This window comes from Schistocerca serialis, chromosome 2 (assembly GCF_023864345.2).
Source record: "Schistocerca serialis cubense isolate TAMUIC-IGC-003099 chromosome 2, iqSchSeri2.2, whole genome shotgun sequence".
Classification (NCBI taxonomy): Eukaryota; Metazoa; Arthropoda; class Insecta; order Orthoptera; family Acrididae; genus Schistocerca; species Schistocerca serialis.
The window spans coordinates 128,743,196-128,768,220 of record NC_064639.1 but is presented as its reverse complement, the minus strand read 5'-3'; the positions used below and the strand labels follow the sequence as shown (position 1 = coordinate 128,768,220).

General features: G+C 42.8%; 1 protein-coding gene across 1 annotated transcript in view; it reads right to left on the bottom strand.

Annotated features, from left to right (window-relative positions):
• Positions 1-25,025, bottom strand: part of LOC126456820 (integrator complex subunit 4) — a 118,903-nt gene that overhangs the window by 52,501 nt on the left and 41,377 nt on the right. Inside the window, exon 5 of the mRNA XM_050092617.1 lies at positions 21,123-21,290. Coding sequence (XP_049948574.1) covers positions 21,123-21,290 — 168 coding nt within the window. The remainder of the gene's footprint in view (positions 1-21,122; positions 21,291-25,025) is intronic.

Below are 25,025 nucleotides of genomic sequence, written 5' to 3'. Positions count from 1 at the left end.
AACAAGTGGTTTGTGATCCATAACAAGATGAAACTTGGATCCATAGAAAAAAACACCAAACATATGAAGAGCATAAATAATGGCCAAAGCTTCTTTTTCAATTTGAGAATACTTTTGTTGGGCATCCGTGAGCGTTTTGGAGGCATAAGCAACGGGGTTGTTCAGAACCGTCTGAAAAACGGTGCGCAAGGACTGCACCAACCCTGTATTGAGAGGCGTCCGTGGCAAGAACAAGATGTTGGCCAGGTCGATAAGTAGCCAGACACGGGGCCTGTTTCAGCATAGTCTTCAATTTCTGGAAAGCCGCATCGCATGACACAGACCAATGAAAAGGCACATTTTTATGCAACAGGCGATGCAATGGCTGAGCCACCAAAGCAGCAGACGGTAAAAACTTGTGATAGTATGCTATTTTCCCCAAGAAGGCCTGCAGTTCCTTAACAGATGTAGGGCGAGGAAGGGCATCAATCACAGCAACAGTTTGCTGAAGTGGACGAATACCATCCCCAGAGAGTTGAAACCCCAAGTACGTGATAGATGCCTGAAAAAATTTTGATTTCTGAAGATTACACTTAAGACCGGCAGTCTGTAAGACATGAAAAAGTGTGCAGAGATTTTGAAGATGTTTGTCAGTGGTGGAGCCAGTGACAACAATGTCGTCCTGGTAATTTATACACCCAGGGACAGTGAGCAATAATTGTTCCAAGAATCGCTGAAAGAGAGCAGGGATGCTGGCAACCCCGAATGGCAATTGTTGGTATTGATAGAGGCCGAAAGGCGCGTCAAGAACCAGAAACTGCCAGGAAGCAGCGTCAAGAGGAAGTTGATGATAAGCTTCTGACAGGTCAAGTTTAGAAAAATACTGGCCTCCAGCAAGTTTAGTGAACAATTCTTCAGGTTGAGGCATAGGGTAAATAGGGTAAGTGTCAATAAGGCATTGAGCATTTACAGTGGCTTTGAAATCGCTACAGAGATGAATATCACCATTTGGCTTAGCAACGACGACGACAGGAGAGGACCACTCACTGGAAGCGACAGGAATCAGGACCCCTGAAGCAGTGAGACGATCCAGCTCCCATTTGACCTGATCACCAAGGGCCACAGGAATGGGCCGAGCCCAAAAAAACTTAGGCCGAGCAGTGGGTTTGAGCGTGGTACGAGATTCAAAGTCGTTTGCACGGCCTAACCCAGGAGAAAAACGGGACGAAAATGTCGTCGACAAGGAATGTAATTGAGCATAAGGAATTTCATCAGAGATGATATTGACAGACAGAGTCATCTATGGAGAACCCAAAAACTCAAAAGGCATCGAAACCAAAAAGATTCTCCGCGTTACTGTGGTCAACCACAAATATGGGAACAGTGCGAACGACAGATTTGTAAGGTACCTCAGCATCAAATTGTCCAAAGAGAGAAATCTTCTGTTTATTGTAAGTCCGTAATTGCCTAGTGACAGGTGACAGGATTGGAGAACCCAACTGAAGATACGTCTGAGAATTGATGATAGTGGCAGCAGAACCAGTACCCACCTGCATGCGAACATCTCGACCAAGTATTTGGACAGTGAGGAATAACTTCGCCGAAAGGGAAGAAGTACAATTGACAGACAACACAGAATCAGAATCAGCGTCATGTTCATGAACATCATGTATGCAGTCGGATTTGCAAGCGGATGACACATGACGCTTTTTTTTCCATTTGTGACACACGGCCCAACGTTGTGGACAATCGTCTCGTGAATGAATCGTAAAACACCGCGGACATGAAGGAAGTTGCCGTGGGTTTTGCTGCAGTTTCTTAGAGGTTTGTTTCTGGTCAGGCCGAGGCTGCACTTGGGAGCGTACTGCGGCCACGTCAGCCGGCGGGGACACGCCACACGTTTCGTCAACATTGCACAGAGGTTGTATTTCCCCAACGTCACCCCATGCCTCTATTTGCACTCCAGCGGCGCGAGAAATTTCAAAAGACTGAGCGATGGATAGGACTTCATCTAGAGTCAGATTTGCCAACTGAAGGGCACGTTGCCTAACTTCTCTGTCAGGCGCCGATCGGATAATAGCATCCCGTACCATGGAATCGGCGTAGGATTCTTTGTGAACTTCAGTAACAAATTGACACTTTCTACTGAGGCCGTGAAGTTCAGCAGCCCAAGTGCGATAGGATTGATTCAGTTGTTTTTGACAACGATAAAAGGCAACACAAGAGGTGACCACATGCGTTTGCTTTTGAAAATAGATGGACAGAAGTGAGCACATTTCAGCAAAGGACAAAGACGCAGGATCTTTCAAAGGAGCCAATTGCGACAACAACCGATACATTTGAGGTGAAATCCATGAAAGGAACAGAGACTTAAATGTTTGTTCGTCCGCGACATGAAATGCCAAGAAGTCTTCCGCCGTCTCGTTGTGAGGAGGAAAAGTAGGTAGAGACGATGACGAGAGACACCCTGCATGCATTTGATGCCACGATGAAATCAGGAATCGCATTTGTGAGAAGTGTTTGCTGTTCTATGAGACCTTGCAATAGTTGCTCTCAAGTAGCCACAGAAACATGTGGGTCAATGATGGAAAAGAAAAATCCCATCCTCGTCGCCAATTGTAATAATTTCAAGTTGAACAAATATATTTCAAGGAAGACGCAATGCATGAAAGTCACAGATCAAGTAACAGAGTAAGACGTGTGTACACTTTAACAGTCAAATCATAACTGAGTCTGAGTCTAGCGGCCGCTGGCTGGCTGGTCGCTTAGGTGGCGCTGCTGCTGCATGGCTGGCAGGCAGCGCCGCATGTAGAGGACGCACGTAACTGCGCGGCGGCACTTTGAAAGATCAGAGAGTGTCAAATGTCCTGTCCATTATTCCAATGTATATCTTCTCACAATCTCTGCAACTGAGCTGATGGATACCACATTGTTGGTATCTGTTTAGTTTTGGGATGTGCTTTTGTATGGAACTGTTTATTTTGTAAGCAATGTTTATGCCTTGTTTTTTTGAATACATTTCCTATTTTATGAGTGAATTTGTTGTGGTAGGTCACTGTATGCCATTTTTTTGTTGTAGTGCAAGTTGTACGAGTTAGTGTGGTTTGGTTAGTATTCTTCCTTATTTGTCCCTTTATTTTTTTGTTTAGTTTGTCTACCATTGTTTCTTTGTGTCCATTTTTAATGCTATTTGTTTTATAATGGCTAACTCATTTTGGTAAATAGAAGTGTTTTGGGGGATCCTGTTCAGCCTGTTTAACATGTATCTGACTGCTGCTTATTTGTGGTTCTGTGAGTGGTTTGAAGTTTCATTTAAGGTAATGTCACTTGTTGTGGGTTTTCTGTATATGTCGAATGTGTGTTTATTATTGTCTTTTCTTATGGTTATGTCTAATAAGTTCAGAGTGTTTTCATGTTCTTCTTTTATTGTGAACTTTACGGTTTTGTGTATGATATTTATGCCTTTGTGTAACTGCTGTTTTCTGTTTTTAGGTTCATCTATCATGCAAATTATGTCATCCATGTATTTGTACCAGTAGATGATGTAGCTTTCCTTTGTTATTATGTCTTCAAATATTAGTTTTTCTATGTGATTCATGAAAATGTTGGCCAATGTTCCCAAGATAAGAGAACCCATAGGTAAACCTTCTTGTATGTAGTATTCTTGATTGAATTCAAAACAATTTTGTTGTGTTATCAACTGTAATAATTTTATGGCTTCATCTGTGTGTTCATGAGATAGCTGGTTGCGTGTTTTCAGATTTTATTCAATTATTTTTATGGTTTCATTAACAGGGATAAAAATGTACACACTTTCTGCATCGAAGGAGAGCAATGTTGCTGTGTCACAGATTTTAATGTCTATTACATGTTATACCAGTTGAGAGGTATTTCTGATTGTTCTATCATTTTCTAGTTTATAATACTGGGTGAACTGTGACTGCATTTGTTTTGCTAGCAGGTATGTAGGAGCTGCTCTGAAATTTACTATTGGATGGACTGGATATTTTTCTTTATGGACCTTTGGTTGGCATCTCATGTTGGGGGCTTGAGTTGGTTTTTTTTTTTTTTTTTTTTTTTGAGTCTCTGTTTCTCTCTGTAAATGTGTACTCTATGTTTTTGAGTGTGTTTTTAACATGTGTTTGACATCTGTTAGATGTTTTTTTTTTAAGAGCGCGAAACTACTATGGTCATTAGCGCCCGGTCCGTGACTTAGGAAACAGTAAAAAACCGAAATTGAAAACCAGCAGCAATGGGAACGAAAGTCATAAAATTGGAGAAACTAAAAGCAGAAGGAAGGCTTAAAAATCCACTACAGAAACAGGTTGGTTGTCCCCCAAAAAAGCTTCAAATGACTGACGTCATTTCACTGGCACTAATAAACTTGAGAACGCGGTCGGCTGAGCGCATGTCATCTGCTAAAATCGACGATATATCAGGCAATAGCTGTAGACGGGAGCGTAATGGATTAAAATAGGGGCACTCAATTAAAAGGTGTCTTACCGTCCACAGCCGAGAGCAGTGGGGACAGAGTGGGGGAGGATCGCTGCTTAAAAGATGTCGATGGCTAAAAAGACAGTGCCCTATCCGGAGTCTAGTTAAAATTACCTCCTCCCGACGACGCGTTCAGGAGGAAGAGGTCCAAGCACAAGGAAGAGCTTTCATGTCCCGCAATTTATTATGGGTAAGTGTCAACCAACGCGTGTGCCATAAATGAACAACACGTCGACATAGAACGCTCCGTAGATCGGCGAAGGGAATCGATTGAATAGCTGGCCGAGGAAGAGAGACTGCAGCCTTGGCTGCAATATCGGCCGCCTCATTTCCACATATACCAACGTGTCCCGGGAGCCAGAGGAACGCCACCGAGACGCCCCCCAGGTGGAGCAAGCACTGACAGTCCTGAATCCGGTGGACCAGAGGGTGCACAGGATAAAGAGCTTGGAGACTGAGGAGAGAGCTGAGAGAATCTGAGCAGATAACGTACTGTATCCGCTGATGGCGGCGGATGTAGTGGACAGCCTGGAGAACAGCGTAAAGCTCCGCAGTATAAACCGAACACTGGTCGGGAAGCCGAAAGTGATTTGGGGTGTCGCCAACAAAATAGGCACTCCCTACACCTAACGATGTTTTCGAGTCGTCGATGTAAATAAATGTGGCGTCCGTCATTTGTGCACATAGAGCAGCAAATGCCCGACGATAAACAAGTGAAGGGGTACCATCCTTGGGAAATCGACAAAGGTCACGGAGCAGGCAGATCCGGGGATGGAGCCAAGGCGGTGCTGTACCCCAAGTTGTCAAGAAGGTTTTAGCAAAGCGGAAGGAAAGAGAATGGAGCAGTTGACGGAAGCGGACTCCCGGTGGTAGTAGGGAGGAGGGGCGGCCTGCATACCCTACATCAAAGGAGACGTCGAAAAAAATGTCATGGGCTGGATTAGCAGGCATGGAAGACAGATGGCTAGCATAACGACTCAGAAGGACTGCTCGCCGATTGGACAGCGGAGGTTCAGCAGTCTCAGCATAAAGGCTTTCCAGACACTAAACGTAATCCACGGTGGTGGATAGAGTCGAGACGCCGAAGAATAGACGGCCGAGCAGAGGAGTAGACTATGCTTCCATAGTCCAATTTCGAGCACACTAAGGCGCGATAGAGGCGGAGAAGGACCACTCGGTCCGCTCCCCAGGAGGTACCATTCAGGACACGGAGGGTGTTGAGGGATCGGAGACAGCGAGCCGAAAGATAGGAAACATGGGAGGACCAGCACAGTTTTCTGTCAAACATAAGACCCAAGAATTTAGCGACGTTTGAAAACGGAAGGTTGACAGGACCTAGATGTAAGGAGGGCGGAAGAAACTACTTACATCACCAAAAATTAACACCAACGGTCTTACTGGGAGAAAAACGGAAGCCGGTTTCGATGCTCCAAGAGTGGAGGCGATCGAGACATCCTTGAAGACGTCGTTCAAGAAGGCTGGTCCGTTGAGAGCTGTAGTAGATCGCAAAATCGTCCACAAAGAGGGAGCCCGAGACATCAGGAAGGAGACAATCCATAATTGGATTGGTGGCAATGGCAAACAGTACAACACTCAGCACGGAGCTCTGGGGTACCCCGTTTTCTTGGGAGAAAGTACGGGAGAGAGTAGTGTTCACCCGCACCCTAAATGTGCGCTCTGCCATAAATTCACGAAGAAAAAGGGGCAGCCGACCTCGAAAGCCCCAAGAGAACAGTGTGCGGAGGATGCCTGTCCTCCAACAGGTATCCTATGCTCTCTCCAGATCAAAAAATATTGCTACTGTTCGGCGTCTCCGGAGAAAATTGTTCATGATATAAGTGGAGAGAGCAACAAGATGGTCAACTGCAGAACGATGCTTTCGGAAACCGCATTGGGCAGGTGTTAAAAGACTGCGGGATTCCAGCCACCACGCTAAACGGTAATTCACCATACGCTCCAAAACCTTACAGACACTACTCGTGAGAGAAATGGGGCGATAGCTAGAGGGGAGGTGTTTGTCCTTTCCAGGTTTCGGAACAGGAATGACGATAGCTTCCCGCCATCGTCTGGGAAAAGTACTGTCGGTCCAAATTCGATTATGAAGGCGAAGGAGGTAACGCAGACTACAGACTATGGTATGATAAATGCAGCAACATTTGGATGTGGATACCATTCGGTCCTGGGGCGGAGGAGCGAGAAGAAGAGAGTGCATGTTGGAGTTCCTGCATGGAGAAAACAGTATTATAGCTTTCGTGATTTTGAGAGGAGAAAGCAAGAGGTCGCACTTCCGCTGCACGTTTCTTCGGGAGGAACGCTGGCGGGTAAATTGAAGAGCTCGAAATCTCAGCAAAGTGCTGACCCAACGAGTTAGAAATTGCGACGGGGTCCACTAATGTGGCATGCGCGACAGTGAGCCCAGAGACCGGGGAGAAACTAGGCGCGCCTGAGAACCGTCGAAGCCGACTCCAAACTTCCGAGGAGGGAGTGAAGGTGTTAAATGAGCTAGTATAGAATTTCCAGCTTGCCTTCTTGCTATCGCGGATGACACGACGGCATCGCGCTCGGAACTGCTTATAGCGGGTACACTTGGCCAAAGTAGGATGGTGGCGGAAAACGCGGAGAGCACGTCGCCGCTCACGTATTGCATCATGGCATGCCTCGTTCCACCAAGGAACTGGGGGGCGCCGGGGCAATTCGGAAGTGCGTGTTATTGAATGTTCCGCAGCTGTAAGAATAACGTCGGTAATATGTGTGACCTCATCGTCGACGCTGGGAAAGTGACGGTCATCGAATGTCGCTAGAGACGAAAAAAGTGTCCAATCAGCTTGGGCAAACTTCCAGCGTCGCGGGCGCATGTAGGGCAGTTGAGGCTGCAGTCTAAGGACACACGGAAAGTGGTCACTCGAGTGTGTATCATCAAGGGCGAACCATTCGAAGCGCCGAGCTAGCGGAACAGTACCGACCGCAAGGTCCAAATGAGATAAACTTGTTGTGGAGGCAGACAAAAATGTAGGGACCCCAGTGTTGAGGCAAACTAGATCTGCTTGGTGGAAGACGTCTAGCAATAGTGAGCCACGTGGACAAGGATGTGGAGATCCCCAAAGCGGGTGGTGGGCATTGAAGTCCCCAACCAGCAAATATGGGGGTGGAAGCTGACCAAGAAGATGAAGGAGATCAGCTCGTGCCATTGGTGTGGACGATGGAATGTATACAGTACAAAGAGAGAACGTGTATCCGGAAAGGGAAAGACAGACGGCGACAGCTTGGAAGGAAGTGTTTAAATGGATTGGGTGATAATGGAGAGTTTCATGGAGAAGAATCATGAGTCCTCCATGTGCTGGAGTGCCTTCAACAGAGGGGAAATCATATCGGACGGACTGAAAATGAGGGAGAACAAAGCGGTCATGGGGACGCAGCTTTGTTTCCTGAAGACAGAAGATGACCGGTGAGTAGGATCGTAAGAGGATCGACAATTCTTCCCGATTGGCTCGAATACCGCGGATATTCCAGTGGATAATGGACATAGGGTGAACAGAAAATGGAGGAATGTGACCAAGGTCGCTGTCAACTCAACGACTGCTCAGAGCTTGCGACCGACAGCATGGAATGGCATTCAGCCGAAGGCAGAAGATCCTGATCCATAGGTTGGTCAGGAGCAGCTCCTGCCACCAGCGATCGGCCAGTTGATCGGCAGCCAGCAGTGCGCCTCGGCGACACAGAAGACGGCTGAGGGCGATTTCCGCCAGGTGGTGCTGTAGATGGGACATGCCTTGGCGGAGGAGGAGAGGAACTGGGTTTCTTTGTAGCCTTCTTGGAAGTATGATGTTTAGAGGAAGGAGGAACCGATGGTTGGGAAGTTGCGGTACGTAAAAACTCTTCACACGTATGCTCTTTTTTCGAAGTCTTGGTGTCTGACTTTTGGGCTCGAGATTTAGCAGAACTCGACGAAGGGTGAGCCAGAGAGTGGGCAGGCGAAAGTGGTGAGGTTGAACGGGCGATCTTTGCGCTGGCCGATCTGACGACTGTGGCACTAAAGGTGAGGTCGCAAGTCTGCGTGGCCGCCTCCTTTGTTGGCCGAGGAGAAGCAAGGACAATGCTGTATTTTCCTTTCTGAGGCACGGTGGGCCGTCGACTGGCGAATAATTTTCAAGCAGCAAAGGTTGACACCTTTTCCTTTACTCTAATTTCCTGGATGAGCTTTTCGTCCTTAAAAACGGGACAATCTCGAGAGGAAGCAGTGTGGTCACCCATACAGTTGATGCAGCGAGGGGATGGAGGTGGACAAGCACCCTCATGGGCATCCTTGCCACACGTAACACATTTGGTCGGATTGGAACAGGACTGGCTGGTGTGATTGAACCGCTGACACCGATAGCAACGCGTAGGGTTTGGGACGTAAGGGCGAACGGAAATTATCTCATAGCCTGCTTTGATTTTCGATGGGAGTTGAACTTTGTCAAATGTCAAGAAGACAGTGCGGGTTAGAATGATGTTCGTGTCAACCCTTTTCATAACCCTATGAACAGCCGTTACGCCCTGGTCAGACAGGTAGTGCTGAATTTCTTCGTCAGGCAATTCATCGAGGAAGCGTGTATATACGACTCCACGCGAGGAATTTAAAGTACGGTGCGGTTCCACCTGGACAGGGAAGGTGTGTAGTAGTGAGGTATGCAGCAATTTTTGTGCCTGGAGGGCACTGACTGTTTCTAACAACAGGGTGCCATTCCGTAATCTGGAACAAGACTTTACAGGACCTGCAATTGCGTCGACACCTTTCTGAATAATGAAAGGGTTGACCGTGGAGAAGTCGTGACCTTCGTCAGACCGAGAAACAACAAGGAACTGTGGCAACGATGGAAGAACTGTCTGTGGCTGAGACTCAGTGAACTTACGATTGTGAGCAGACATAGTGGAAGGTGAGGAAACCATTGCGGAAGAATCCCCCATGATTACCGGCGTCTCCGATGGCGCGCTCCTCCCTTGTGGGGGCCCTCTCTGAGGGCACTCCCGCCTTAGGTGATTGTTCACACCTCAGGTCACACCTCCCAACAAACGGACGGAGGGACCAATCGGCACTTTTGGAAGGTATCAGCTTGGGTAATCACCCCTCCCTGGGCCTGGCCGTTACCAGGGGGTACGTATGTATCCTACCTGTCTACCCGGGGCGGGGAATTACGCGTTACCCCGTCACCGGCTACGCATGGAAGTGCGTGGGTCGGCCTTCAGACACGCACAAGGAGGAAAAAAGAGAAAGGGAAAGGAAAGAAGAGGGGTCTCAAACGCCACAGCGGAGAAAAGGGCAAAGAGAAGAGGGAAGGAAAAGAGAAGGACAGAGGAAGGATGAAGACTTGCAAGTGTAGAAAGGAAGGAATTTGTAACAGTTTCGAGCGTCCGTCTCCGGACGTAGGCACAAACCATACTCCCAGAGGGGGAGAAAGGGAAGGAAAGAGCCAGGGGTGAGGGGGGAGGCGAAGATGGGGGACGGGGAAGGATGCGGAAAGGGAGGGTATGCAGCCCGGAAAGGAAGGAGGGCCACATTAGCTCGGGGTCCCGTGCTCGCTACGCACGTATCCACAAGAGAGTTGTGGACCCCCTGGGGGTGTTAGTTGGGTTTGATTTTAACCTTTTTATGTTGTTTTTGCTGATGAATTCTTCTGGTTTTTTTTTCTATGTATTCTTTTGTTTTCATGAGGACAACACTATTACCTTTATCAGATTTTGTTGTTATGACATTTTCTGTTTGCAGTTTTTTCTTTAGCTTTTTAATCTGTGTTTCATCACAATTATTTTTGAACTTATTGTTTTCTTTTTTTTTTTAATATGCGTTGCTATGTTTTTAATTTCTTCTTTTATTATCTCCCTAGTTAGCCCTGTGTTTACACTACTGTTTTCATTTTTTTCTTCTACAGTGAGAATATACTCAGACTTTATAATGAGATCTTGTATCTGTTGTTCATTTACTGGTGAGAGAACACTGTGTTTTAGACCTTTTTCTAAGAGCTGTTTTTCGTTTTCATCTAGTATTATATCCATAAGACTGAACACCCTAGGATAGAAATTGTGTATATGAATGTGTTTGCTGTTATGGGTCTTGTGTAAAGAACACCATAGACCAAGCAATATTGAAAACGATATGAATATTATAAAAATCAGTAAAGACAGACACCTCCTTCCTTTCCAAGAAAATTTCCACATACAAAAAGCATTAACACAAAATAAACAGTTGCTCAATGACCAGATAAATATTGGAAACCAGACTCTATATAGAATAATTGATTGAAATCACATGAAAAAGAAAAGAGCCTTTTCCATCCTTCACCCCCTCCCACAATCGTCCCCCCCCCCCCCCCCCCACACACACACACACTGTTTCATTTCACCTCTTGCTCCTCACCTTCTCCTCTAACCTACACTCCATCACACTGCTGTATACTTACGTCCACTCATCATGGTTTCACCCCCACAATCAATCAATGTCCATCACTATTCCTTCTCTACTCTTACACAGTATATAAATACACAGAAACAAACGTAAATGGAATTACACACATACAATAATCTAATTTAAAAAAGAATATTTGTAGGCCAAACACAAACATCAACACAAACTTTAAGTATGAAAAGAAACAGAATACAGTGGTGCCAATGAAGGTGTGTTGTAAGAAATGCATAGTGCTGCAGAACATCTAAAAAGTAGACGAAAATTATCAGTGTCTAGCATAGAAAAACAATGATGTGCTAACAGACGGCATTTCCCAATGTAAGCGAGAAAGCAGTCGAAAAATCACCGTAAGTCTAAACCATCCTATTCTTAACGAACTATTTTTTGATCTAAATAGCAAATCAAAATGTAAATAAACTTAATTACAGGCCACTGATGATGCTTTACCTCAATAAAGCAAAACGCGTCTGGTGAAAAAATCGTGCATTTTTGTAGTTGCAACGACGCATCAAAAATACCCTCATGAATTATAAAGCAACTACGGACATTATGGCCACAGAAATGAAGATATAAAATCATTGCCAAGGAACTTTTAATGAACTGAAATGTATGTTATTTAGAACAGAGAAGTGTAAAAGGCATTCTAGATTGATTTAAGCCAAGTCCTCTCAAGAGAACTGTGACAGATATATATTTCAGCAGCAGCCAGAACACCTGGTTTACTTCTTAATAGTTTGTGCTTTGATTTCCTTTTCTGAAGGCAAAGCATCAAGACTTCATAACAGGTTTTGATAATGTCAGATAAGTGTGATCATATTTGTCCCAGACATAATTTTATTTGCTGTCTATGCATTTGGTGGGTATTCTCCATAAATTGCCACTACAACAACCAGTTGATTTTTTGAAAGTTACTGTACGCATATAATTAAACAATTAAAAAACCATAACTACTACTATTAAGCAGAAACTCTGACATAGCAGTTTTTTGGGGGGGTGGGGGTAGGGGATGAGGAGTGTTTTAAACTATAGTTCCCTTAGGTACTGGTAAAGACTGAGCATGAATTACCACATTTATAACACTGCCAACCTCAGCAAATAATTGCAGTGTAGCAATTAACGAATGATTTGTATACTCTTCTTGCTTCGTTTTGTGTACTGCTGCTGCTGTATGATAGAAAGAGATGGGTCCCTGTTGTTCGGTGGAGTTCAAGCTTATGAGCTATGCCTCTAAACTGATGACAGGCAGTTTGATCCTGGCATCTTGATGGTGTGCTAACAATTGGTATGAATGGTGTCAGCCAGAGGTACTTGTGATTTAGTGGTCATGAAGTGGTGAAGCCATCTGGTAGCATTGAGATGCTGCACCCTAAGGCCCAGTGTGTGGATAAGTTGTTCTCGTAGAACTGGTCAATGTTTTCTTTTCTTATTTGGAATGAGTGAAGAGACTAATTCTGATCTATCAAGGGGTTTCAATAAAATTCTCACAATATCAGACTATATGTCAGTTTCGCTTTCGCAGAAGCACACACAGTACACAGTCTTAAGCCTGATACACACCAGACCAGAAATTTAGTCACGTGATGAGTGCTACACTAAACTTAGAGTCAGAATGGCATTGTTTAGTAAAGTCAGTCACCAAAATGATTTAGTGAGCTAAATCCAGCAAGTTGAATGGTGTTTGGTCAAGTAACTTTTCCCACCACAGCTCACATGCCAGTGGACACAAGTGAACAGCATCTGTTTAGTACAGCGAATTATTATCTGTTTTTGTTCCACTTCATATTCACAGTCATCTGTTTTTTGTGGATAAGCAACAAAGCTCACTGGAGCAACAATACAATGGTTAAGTCAGTTTCTCACAAATGAACACTGTTTGTTTAGTGCTGTGCATTACTGTCTGTTTTCGTTCCACTCTCTTTTCAGTCATCTGTTTTTTGTGGATCAGCAACAAAGCTCTTTACTTAGAAAAGGAGTACTTGCGTAACATGAAACGTCGACTGTACAAAAATAAAGCAGCCAATGTAGCTGCAATCACAGAGCTAGAAAGGATGATGGGAATACTGGGGTTTCAGGAGAAGGAGATTAACCAGATTAGTAAAAGCTTCATACACTTCAATAGGTTTGCCTTCACCTTACACTCCAAGTCAAGGAAGCAAGAACTCCACTGGAAGTGCATTGAGCATGGGAGAGACACACCCCTCTCTGCATGGAGAAGCATCACATGTTATCAGAATACTTAAAACTCAGAACAGAGGGGGTCAAAATGTAATGAAACATGAACACATTCTTCTCATTCGTAAATGAACTGGACACATTCTCCACCAGACGTTTTCACTTCATGAATGACAGCTGATAATTTTGATTTCATTTCATGTTGTGCAATGAAGTCTTGTTTTAAAATATATTTTGTTTTATCTTACAATAACAGGGTGTATATGCGGACAAGGAAAAGAAAAAATCCCTGAAATTTTTCCAGTTGAAAATACGCTTTGTCCCATGTGAAAATACACTCTTTCCGTGTTAAGTGACAGTGCACTTTCCTTAGGAACTGTAAATCCTTTGAATGGTTATGGTTTTATACACCGGCGTAGAATTTCCCGGCACTTTAGATAGCGAAACTCGGGGGAGAAAAACACGTTTTGGAAAGATCTTTGATTTGCAGCAACAAGTACGCTGCATATTTCCGTATTACGAAAGTGTAAGTGCAAATTCCACCAAACACCGCATGTTACTTTCTGAAGCACTGAAACTGAGATTGCAATGCACTTTTGTAAGCCAGTCACAGCTTATGTCATGTGACCCAGCCAGCCAATGACTGGATATTCAGGGTACAGGACACATGATGTAGTCAGCCAATAGCAACAACATTGTTAAGAGTAGCGCAAACAAACAAATAGGAAAAGTTAATGGTTGAAATTAATATACAGTGTTACAACAAGAAAAGCAAAGCTTTAACATATAATATTGGTCTCGAAGATTTGTGGGGACATAAACCACTGGCTCTACCTCCCAAAAATATCGCTGCCCTACCACAGCAAGATCAGTTCTCTGCAGCAGCACTCTATGCCACACGCTTTGAGAATAAAAGTACTCATAATAAGGGACAGGAGTGCGTGTGATTATTTATCCTCGTAATTACCACACCCGCTCTCCACATCCTATAGATTAATAAGCTGCAAGAGGTGGTAAGATTTTTTTTTTTTTTTTTGTGCATGTTACAATTTAAGATACATCACACAATGTGCCACAAAAATTTTTAACAATGACATAAATGTCAGATCTTTTGGGCTCAAAGTTCTTCTAAATGGCTCGTCCTCAAAACGCCGAGTTTTAAATGAGAGTCAAACGGTCTGTGATATAAGAAATTCATCATACATTCTCGCACATAGTTCATCTTGCATAAAAGGAAATATACTCTGAAACTAACGCTTTTCAAACCCCATTCGCAATATTTTCCTGTGGCCTGTTAGGTTCCTTTTTAGCAGTTGCCACAGAGCGCCAGATAACACGTGTCACCGTGCTTCGACAGCTACGACAACGTAGGAAGCCCATAGGTTTACACGTGTAAAACATTAAAAGAACTTACATTATGTCATAAAAGAAACAAGACATCGGAGGATGCTCCCAGAGCATTGGAATTTCGTGAACCATACTAAAATGCATAATTTGGCTTAAAAGTGCACATTTGCATGTCCAGATTCCCTATGAAGTAGGCCTCGATCTGATATTAAGCTTTTCAGTGTGGTTTCAGGATGTAAATTTTCTTGGAGTACCAGTACTGTATTATCTCATGCTTGGTTCTTTATTATGGCATAATGCCATTATTTGCTAGAAGATGAAAACGTGCACTTCAAATGCAATGAACATTTGACACAAGCCAATGGTGTGGAATTAAACACTTTGTTTCAAATAAATTGACTGTCTTGGCAGAAAAAATTACTGAAAGCCAAATTTCTTTAACAAACTGACAAAATTAACAACGTTGCTCTTCAAGGCGATTAATGCTTGACTGTCAGAAAGATAGAAATAAAATAAGATCTGAAACTAATAACATATTTTAGCCTTCCATAATTATGTGAACGTATTTTAATTCACTCGATGGCTCCAGGCCACAGAAATTCGTATTTGTTTTCATTTGACATGAGAGCTGCAAACGAAGAGGAAACAGCAAAACCACTAAACGTAAACACAGGTCACATGGAGACTACCGCCCTCCCCACTCAAACTCAGACTGCTCTGCGCATCCACACTGGATCTATGATATTTTCGAACCTGGCAATACTAGATAGGGGTGCCCCTCTCCCTTTCCTCAAGCATTTGAGATAGGACACCATGAATTTTAAAAAATCGACTTTTCAAAAATATGTTCATTTCGTAGCGCACATCTTTCTGAAGAGTGTGATACGTACAACATGTATGTTCGAGGAAATGTACGACATCTTATTTGGTCTTAAGTGTGCCAAAGTGCAGTGCCTCGCCTCTTCACACAGCATTCTTCAATTGCACTTCACTGTATTTCGCTCTGTGGAATTCAAACGTGTATATTCTGTAACTGATGCCATCAAACTATATTCAGGACAGTGGAAATTAAAGCATCCTATGGTGCCCCTCCTGTTCCCAGTCCGCCAGTTCTATGTCCTGCCTCTCTCTTTTTTTTTTTTTTTTTTAACTGACAATTAGTACTGGATGGGATTATCTGTAAGTGGGAGAACATGAACTCTTCAGAAAATTTGTACTCTTTATTGCCTGTTAGCTAGTAACTTGCTGTTTTGTGCGATATAAAATTAAATATAGGATACATAAAACCAGTGAATACAAGTGACAAGCAAGACACTTTTCTTCAATCCTTACGTCCTAGCACTCTTTTCTTTGATCTGGCTATAGCTTTACATGGTGTGCTTTATTTCTGTGAAAGAATCTGTTACCTCATCATCAAAGTTTGTCAAACGTTTTACTACATGAAAAATCGAAATGTCGTTATCTAATACTGAAAAAGCTGTTAATACAAATAGTAATGAAGACTGGTGTGATTTCTTCATCTGATTATGTCTATTTTGCCCATCAGCTAGATGAAAGGAAATAGGCCTGTCTAATATTGCTACAATTGTAGCCCTCAACAAATAAATGAAACTTTTTTGGCACAAATGGTCATTTTTATAGCACGACAGGATATAATTCACAAAGTACCAATATCAAACGCCTATTAGGCCTACTAAAAGCTAAATCTTTATGTTTGGAAATAGTTTCACGTTTCACTCATACGCTCAAGCTTCTCAAGCATTAGATCATAAAGTAGTAGTATGAAATTTTTGAATAAATTTGGAATCTTCATATTCTTCCATAATTTGTCTGATGTCCCTGTTACTTCGTCTTCCTCGTTCCAACAAATAATCTTGTCACCACTAATTCTGTAACTAATCCTGCCAGTGTCAAAACTTATTCTCTTGTTAGCTTCACTAACCCTGCCAGAATCACCGGTTTAGTTATCCCGCATTTATTCTCCGATTAGATGTTATTACTTGTTCATACAACGCGTTTTCCGCACTACTCCCAGAATAGAACTTAAACGGCTGCTAGCCCGAGGACTGTACAACTGGCCCTTACTAGTGTAGCGATCTGGCCAAAACTTTTCTGTCAAAATTTCATTTTCTTGGGTACACCGAGATGGTAACACATAATTTTTCTTACCTGTTTGATTTTTATATCCTCTCTTCACCCATTCGGGTTTATTCCGCTCAGCTCGTGTAGCCCCGCTCCTTTTGTCTGTAGGAAATTTTATTTCTAGATTCGACCGGGATTCCCCTGGCAAGGACATCATGTACGCCATGCACACATTCAAAAATCAACTTATGATTCATTCAGAAATCAACTTAAAACGCATTCAAAAATGCTCAAAAACCAACAGCGATGCATTTCCAAATCTTAAGAATAATCGATAGACCTACGTGCGATGGATGCTAGGCGCTTTGTGAAATAAGGTTTTTTCCTCAAAAGCATGGATTTGGCGCCCCCACTGAAACTGCCATCGGGGGCAGATACCGCGGTCCCCCCCCCCCCCCCCCCCCCCTTCCTACCCGGCCCCTAGATCTGGGCCTACGCAACTCAACTGCGCATGAGCTCGCTCACAACTGCTCGAACAAATCTATGTAAACAGTTGTGAAGTCACACTCATTGGAGGAAATTTGTTGTTATGAAACATTGCATAGCTTTCCCATAGGCTTTGACACATTTCACTGTCGGCAGACGCTTGTATGAACACGGTGTTTTGTTGTTGTCTGTGTCATGTTTCCTTTGCAACTTAAGTTTTCTTTACATTTTTTTCTCTCATTCATGTTTTACTGCCGCAGTATTACTCTGTAGTAGCGGGATACAGTAATATCCTTTGTTAGAGTATCGGTTTTTACCAGTCAAAATTACAAAAATTTAACTGAAAACTAAAACAATGAAAAGTTCCTGGAATCCTAAAAAATTCCCAGGATTTTTCTGGCTTTCTCCCAGATGAAAAAATTCGGAGGTTTTTCACGGATCTTCTGGTTTGTATACACCCTGAATAATTACTTAAAAACATATCATATTAAAATAAATAAAATATAAATACACAAAACCTTATGAGACAATTTTTCAGTCCTCACCCTGATGAAGTCCTTCCACACTTCATAAATAGCATCACAAATTTCTTGAAGAAATAAAGAAATAGTTGACTTCCCTAATCGAAAGAGGTGTGTCAGGGTCCTTAAACAACATCCAGTGGCAAATGGGAACAACACTAACTGCAGTTTACTTTCTACAAGTGTGGCTTCTATTAGATGAGTATCTGTGTACTGAATTTTACTACACACTTCTTATAATAGAAAATTGATGCAACTTTCCGATATCCTCAGTGCTGAAATGCATTCTTTTGGGTCTTCAGTTGTGAGTTCTTTCAGAAGCACAATGGATGCTCCATGCAACTCTCTTTCTAGTTTGGTACTCACTTTGTCTTTCTCTTCCTTGCAGTTTCAATTTTTACTTTCACCTCTTCAAGTGCAACAATTGCAGCAAGATGTATGGCTTGGTTAGCTCTCGCGCTCTGAATCGCGTTGCAGTGCAAACTTGACAACAGGCAACACTTGACTGCCAATTAAATCAAGAGCAAATGTGTATTTACATACTTGCTATTTTGCTTTCAAGTAGAGCTACTGAATCACTTGGTACTTGACTCAATTATTCGTCAAGTGTGAACCAGCCTTTAGTGTACCATCATTGTGAGAAGGAGGTGAGGCTTTTTCTCCCAAACAGTTTCTTTCCTGTTAATGGGCATCTAAGTTCTCATTTATTTATGCTTGTGGCCATCTGCCAAGTTACAATGTCCACACTACACTACTACAGTTACAGTAACAAGAGCAACAATATTAACAATAATTATTCAACAATGATTGCTTTCTGAATAGACAAATTTTGAATTATCCTACCAGAAATGGAGAATATTCTGGAGGATCAGATACCATTTACTTAGTTCTGTGGAGCTACTGCTGGATGGAGGCAGGAGAAATATCTACACACTATAAGTACAAAGGATATGATTTATGTTTTCATGCTCTGGGCCATATTAGGTTCACTGAGGAGTGTCAGTGGCTGGTTCACAGTAGCAAAATTAAGACATACACTCATAAGCCCTAATCTTCCCTGCATTTACAATTGACCAGTTGTAGCTGTCATATATTTTATAAGATTTCATGTAGTACTCAGTGATACTTATTAAAGACATGAAGAACCTCATTTCAATTGTACTGGTTCATACTGCAAAGTTTTAAGGAAAAAATGAATACTGGCTGTTCCAACAGCAAAAGAATATTTTATGTAAGGAACTCAAGACAACCAACTATATGGTCCAATAACTCATCTTTTGAATTTTCAAATGCTAAATGTATGTACATCTTACATTCATTTCAAATATACATAGTGTCCCATTTATCCTGACCACCCTAAATAACTGTTTGTCCAGATGCAAATTACAAAATGTTTCAAGCAAATGTTCTTTAGCCATCAGGGGGACATCAATCAGCATGATTGCCTTCGTAGTAGCTTTGTTTTTTTTACAAAGATATGAACAGCGGTATGACTTTTTAAAATGGCACCCTGTATTTTTTATTCAGTAATTCATTTCCTCTCCTAAAGACCTATTAAAAAAAGTACCACAGTGTACCATTCACTGAAACACAACATTATTAATTACATAACTTAACACTGACATTGACGCTCCCAGCGCTTAGTGCAGGTACTGGCGGTAATGGAACACATCCATGTGCTGATGTTGACAGGGGAAAAATGTAGTAGACTGCACACCCATCATTCTGTCAACCATTGTCAGCTGAAGAGTTCTGTGAGTAGAATGTACACCAACAAAGAGAAGATAGAAATGCTGCTCATCTGTGGGGAATGTAAGTTAGCAGAACAGTAATTGCAATAATGTTTTCTTATGTACGGGTACATTAAATACAGTAGTTTAGTCCTTTTAAATATTGTTTTGTAGAGTAGTCATACAGTACAGGCTGCCCTACCTACAAACTGCATCAACATTATGTTTCTTTTATTGTTGTTATTGAAGGTAGGCGAAATGCTATGCAGGCAGCGGAACTGTACAGAGAGCAATATCCTGACAAGAACCCACTTTCCTGACAGATGTTTTCTCGTCTTGTTGAGAGGCTTCAGGAAACGGGAAGTTTCAACCCATGACAACGCAATCGTCGTAGCACTCGCACAGACGAAGCTGACAAAGTTACTGTTCTTGTTTCTGTTGCTATGAATCCACATGTGAGCACACAACAGCTTGAACACGAGACTGGCATTCCTAAAACCAGTGTACGTACACTGTATTCTTACAGGTCACCAGTTCCATCCTTACCATGTACACCTACATCAAGAATTGCATGGGAATGATTTCCAGAATCATGTACAGTTCTGTCAGTGGGCACAGCAGCAAATCCTTGCCAACCCAAACTTCTTCTCCAATATTATATTTATCGATGAATGTTCCTTCTCAAACAAAGGACAGGTAAATACAAGGAAAATGCATTATTGGTCCAACGACAACCCACGATGGCTTAGACAGGTGGAACATCAGTGTCAATGGAGAGTTAATGTCTGATGTGGGACGCTTGGTACTACAATTATTGGCCCTTATTTCATCAATGGTAGTCTAAATGGCACAGGGTATGCCAACTTCCTCAAATGAATTCTTCCTCCTCTTCTGGATGAAATGCCGCTAAGAACCAGAATGCTTATGTGGTATCAACACGAAGTATGTCCAGCATGCGCGTAGTGTTCTGAACCGAAGGCATACTGCCAGATGGATTGGTCGAGGACAAACAGTTACTTGGCCTGCTAGGTCTCCTGATTTAAATCCTCCAGATTTTTTTCTTTGGGGATGCATTAAAGACATTGTCTATCGCAATATTCCAACAACTCCAGAGGATGTAGGAACGTATTGTGCTTGCTTGTAATTCTCTTCAACAGGCAACACAGGAAGCAGTAAATAATTCTTTCATTCAACGAGTGCACCAGTGTATCGGTGTCCAGGGTCACCACTTTGAGCACCTATGAATGTTCTACTCCTGGGCAATGGCACAGGAGAGTCAAAGTCAATTTTGTATTATGTTTTTACTTGGTTTTCATTTGTTTTCTGACAACTCCAGCAAGTGGATGAGTTTGTGATCCCAGGCTCAAAGTCATTGTTGTGTTATGTAATTGTAGGAGAGGAAATGAATTACAGAATAAATAAATACATGGTGCCATTTATAAAAAGTCATATTGCTGTTCATATCTTCGTAAAAAACAAAGCGACAACAAAGGCAATCATGCTGATTGATGTCCCCCTGACAGCTAAAGAACATTTGCTAGAAACAATTTGTAATTTGCACCTGGACAAACAGTTATTTAGGGTGGTCAAGATAAATGTGACACCCTGTATATAAGAGAGAGAGAGAGAGAGAGAGAGAGAGAGAGAGAGAGAGAGTAAAATCTTCAACACAACTTGGACGTTAATAGAGACAAGTTATAATAATACAGGCTTCTTGGGGTGCTAGGGAGTACAGAACTTCCACAAGAATCCCAGTTTGCTTTCCTCTCCGTATTACATTATGAGAACAGGATCTAGCTTACACACATTTTGATGATCTAAATGAAATTCAATAATAGTAAACCATTAAGGAAAGCAACATCTGCTCACCATAGTATTGAAGGCAGCGCTGCGGACACGAGCTTCCTCACAATGGGTGTAGTCCCCAACAAGTCTCAAGAGTGGTTGTATAGTTCCAGCATCAGAACTTATAGAAACTAATTCACCCATCAGCTCCAAACATTTGCATTTTACAGAATGGCTGGTATCTGAAAGATACTGCAAAAATATGCATGGTAATTGCACTTTATATATACAATAGATACTTTTAATTAACAAGTGGCAGCTGATATTACTATCTGCTTTGCTAAATGAATTATCAGATTGAAATTTGTATAAATTCGCTTTTTCATTTATTTATAAATCAATACTAACTCATTATCTACTTCAACATACAGGAGAAACTTAGGCTACATATAAAAAGAGGATACTTAACAGTACACAATTGTAGACTCTACTGCATACTGTCCAAAATACTTTTAAAAGATGTTGATAATTAAATTTCAAATGTAATAAAGTTTGGACAATTTCCAACTTACATTAATAGCAAGGGAAGCAACCTTGGATATATATTTCAACACCAAGGTGATAACATGAAGGTTCAGTGACTATAACTTATCAATATGATACAAGCTTGAAAAACAAATTAACTTGACAACTTCTATACAATACATATACAAGAATTACAAAATCTTCTCTATAAACCTCCCCCCTTTCATTGTTTCCTTTGCAGAGATCCAACAACTGTAGCAGAACTTCGAACCTGTTGTTGTTTCAAAACTTCAGAGAACAGTTTAGATACAGGTTTCCAAGTGAGCTTCGTATTCAAATGGCATTTGAAACTGTGTGCTGATCCAAGACACAAACTCAGAATCTTCACTTTCATGGACAATGTTCTTACCAGACATGATTCATGACCCTTTCTTCACAGCTTCAATTCTGTCAATAGCTTTCTCTTACATTCCAAACTTTATAGAAGCTCTCCTGCAACGCTTGCTGGACTAGTACTCTTAGAAGAAAGCATATAATGGAGAAATCGCTTAGCCAAAGCCTAGGAATTGTTTCCAAAATGAATCCTGCATTATGCAGTGGAGTGCGGACTGTTGTATGAAAAATACATTATGAAGCTTTTCTACTGTTATATGTTCACATGGAATGTGTATAACTCACTCTTCTGGGAAATACAGCAATCTCTTTTAACTGTGGTTGTCACATTAAAAAATACCTCTTTCCTTAGAATCACAATCAACAGACAGAATGTTTCACTTCCAGCTACGTATACACATTATTTGTAAACAAACTCTTTGCAACTCACTTGCGCAGTCCTAATCAGCAGAGGCTGGCAATCCCAGAGTAAATACCACAGAGGGGTTATCAAATATCAATTTTTAATTCCATATTTTTGTAAAAATTAACCTTTATACTGTTACAATACAATGGATGTCCCTCCTAAGAGTCATAATGCACATTTTTTCTGGTGTTTTCGTAGATAGCTCCATTGTAATTTTTGCAATGGAGTCATCCCAAACAAATTCTGCTCACCACGTCTTTCGTGCAGGAAAAATAACCAGTACCCCGACAGCGACAGAGCAGAGCTGCTGCACACATTGTGTTTTAATGTCCCTGTTAATACATACCAAATAAAACAAACACAGAAATAGATTAATTATTTGGGACCAGTCAATCAAATGTGTACATTACATTCCACTTTAAAAAATCATTTTGTTCATAATGTGAAACAAACCAATGCTTTCTGTCAACAACGGGCACTGCACGAAAGACGTGATGAACAGTTTTCGTCTAAGGTGACTTCAGCTACACACTGCAAAAACAAAATTGCAAATATCTGTTGAAACACCAGAGAAAATGTGCCTGATGACTCTTAGGAGGGGCACCTTATAAACAAACAAACAAACAAACACACACACACACACACACACACACACACACACACACAAAAAAAACCATGCTGTCAGTTTTTAAGGAAATTCAGAAGACATATCATCGAAGTTACAGTACACATCTAGATATTTTAAATGACAGTTTCTATAAATAACATTAAACATGAAATACAGCCACCCATTATACCACAGGTGCTCCTGCCCATCTAGCATTAGAGTTCAAGGGGTTGTGATAGATGCCTGAGCATTCCAAATAAATTAATATCATACCGCCACAAACATATTTCACTGAACTGTATTACACTTTCCCGTCATTCCATATAATGGAATCACTGCACCATCTTAACCTTACTGCAGGGCTCCTACTGGTAAATGGAAGTTCTGAAGTTGGCACTGGAATCAAATGTGACAAGAGAACACCAGCACCTCGCAAGACATAGGGCAAGGCCCACTTACATCACTGCCACACTCAGCACTTCCGCTATGCTATGCTGAATGGCTTAAGCCTCACCCAGTACTAAAAGACTACCACATACTACTCAAATTTTAACAGTCAGTGCCACCAGCATTTCTGCTTTCTTCAGTCCAAGGATTCTCTCATGTACATTAGAATGGTACAAGGAGAAGCATAACGGCGTGACTAACTTTTTAGCAATACCTAAATGCCTATACCACAACAAACACAGATATTCATCAGTTTTCTTATACACTCCTGGAAATGGAAAAAAGAACACATTGACACCTGTGTGTCAGACCCACCATACTTGCTCCGGACACTGCGAGAGGGCTGTACAAGCAATGATCACACGCATGGCACAGCGGACACACCAGGAACCGTGGTGTTGGACGTCGAATGGCGCTAGCTGCGCAGCATTTGTGCACCGCCGCCGTCAGTGTCAGCCAGTTTGCCGTGGCATATGGAGCTCCATCACAGTCTTTAACACTGGTAGCATGCCGCAACAGCGTGGACGTGAACCGTATGTGCAGTTGACGGACTTTGAGCGAGGGCATATAGTGGGCATGCGGGAGGCCGGGTGGACGTACCGCCGAATTGCTCAACACGTGGGGCGTGAGGTCTCCACAGTACATCGATGTTGTCGCCAGTGGTCGGCGGAAGGTGCACGTGCCCGTCGACCTGGGACCAGACCGCAGTGACGCACGGATGCACGCCAAGACCGTAGGATCCTACGCAGTGCCGTAGGGGACCGCACCGCCACTTCCCAGCAAATTAGGGACACTGTTGCTCCTGGGGTATCGGCGAGGACCATTCGCAACCGTCTCCATGAAGCTGGGCTACGGTCCCGCACACCGTTAGGCCGTCTTCCGCTCACGCCCCAACATCGTGCAGCCCGCCTCCAGTGGTGTCGCGACAGGCGTGAATGGAGGGACGAATGGAGACGTGTCGTCTTCAGCGATGAGAGTCGCTTCTGCCTTGGTGCCAATGATGGTCGTATGCGTGTTTGGCGCCGTGCAGGTGAGTGCCACAATCAGGACTGCATACGACCGAGGCACACAGGGCCAACACCCGGCATCATGGTGTGGGGAGCGATCTCCTACACTGGCCGTACACCACTGGTGATCGTCGAGGGGACACTGAATAGTGCACGGTACATCCAAACCGTCATCGAACCCATCGTTCTACCATTCCTAGACCGGCAAGGGAACTTGCTGTTCCAACAGGACAATGCACGTCCGCATGTATCCCGTGCCACCCAACGTGCTCTAGAAGGTGTAAGTCAACTACCCTGGCCAGCAAGATCTCCGGATCTGTCCCCCATTGAGCATGTTTGGGACTGGATGAAGCGTCGTCTCATGCGGTCTGCACGTCCAGCACGAACGCTGGTCCAACTGAGGCGCCAGGTGGAAATGGCATGGCAAGCCGTTCCACAGGACTACATCCAGCATCTCTACGATCGTCTCCATGGGAGAATAGCAGCCTGCATTGCTGCGAAAGGTGGATATACACTGTACTAGTGCCGACATTGTGCATGCTCTGTTGCCTGTGTCTATGTGCCTGTGGTTCTGTCAGTGTGATCATGTGCTGTATCTGACC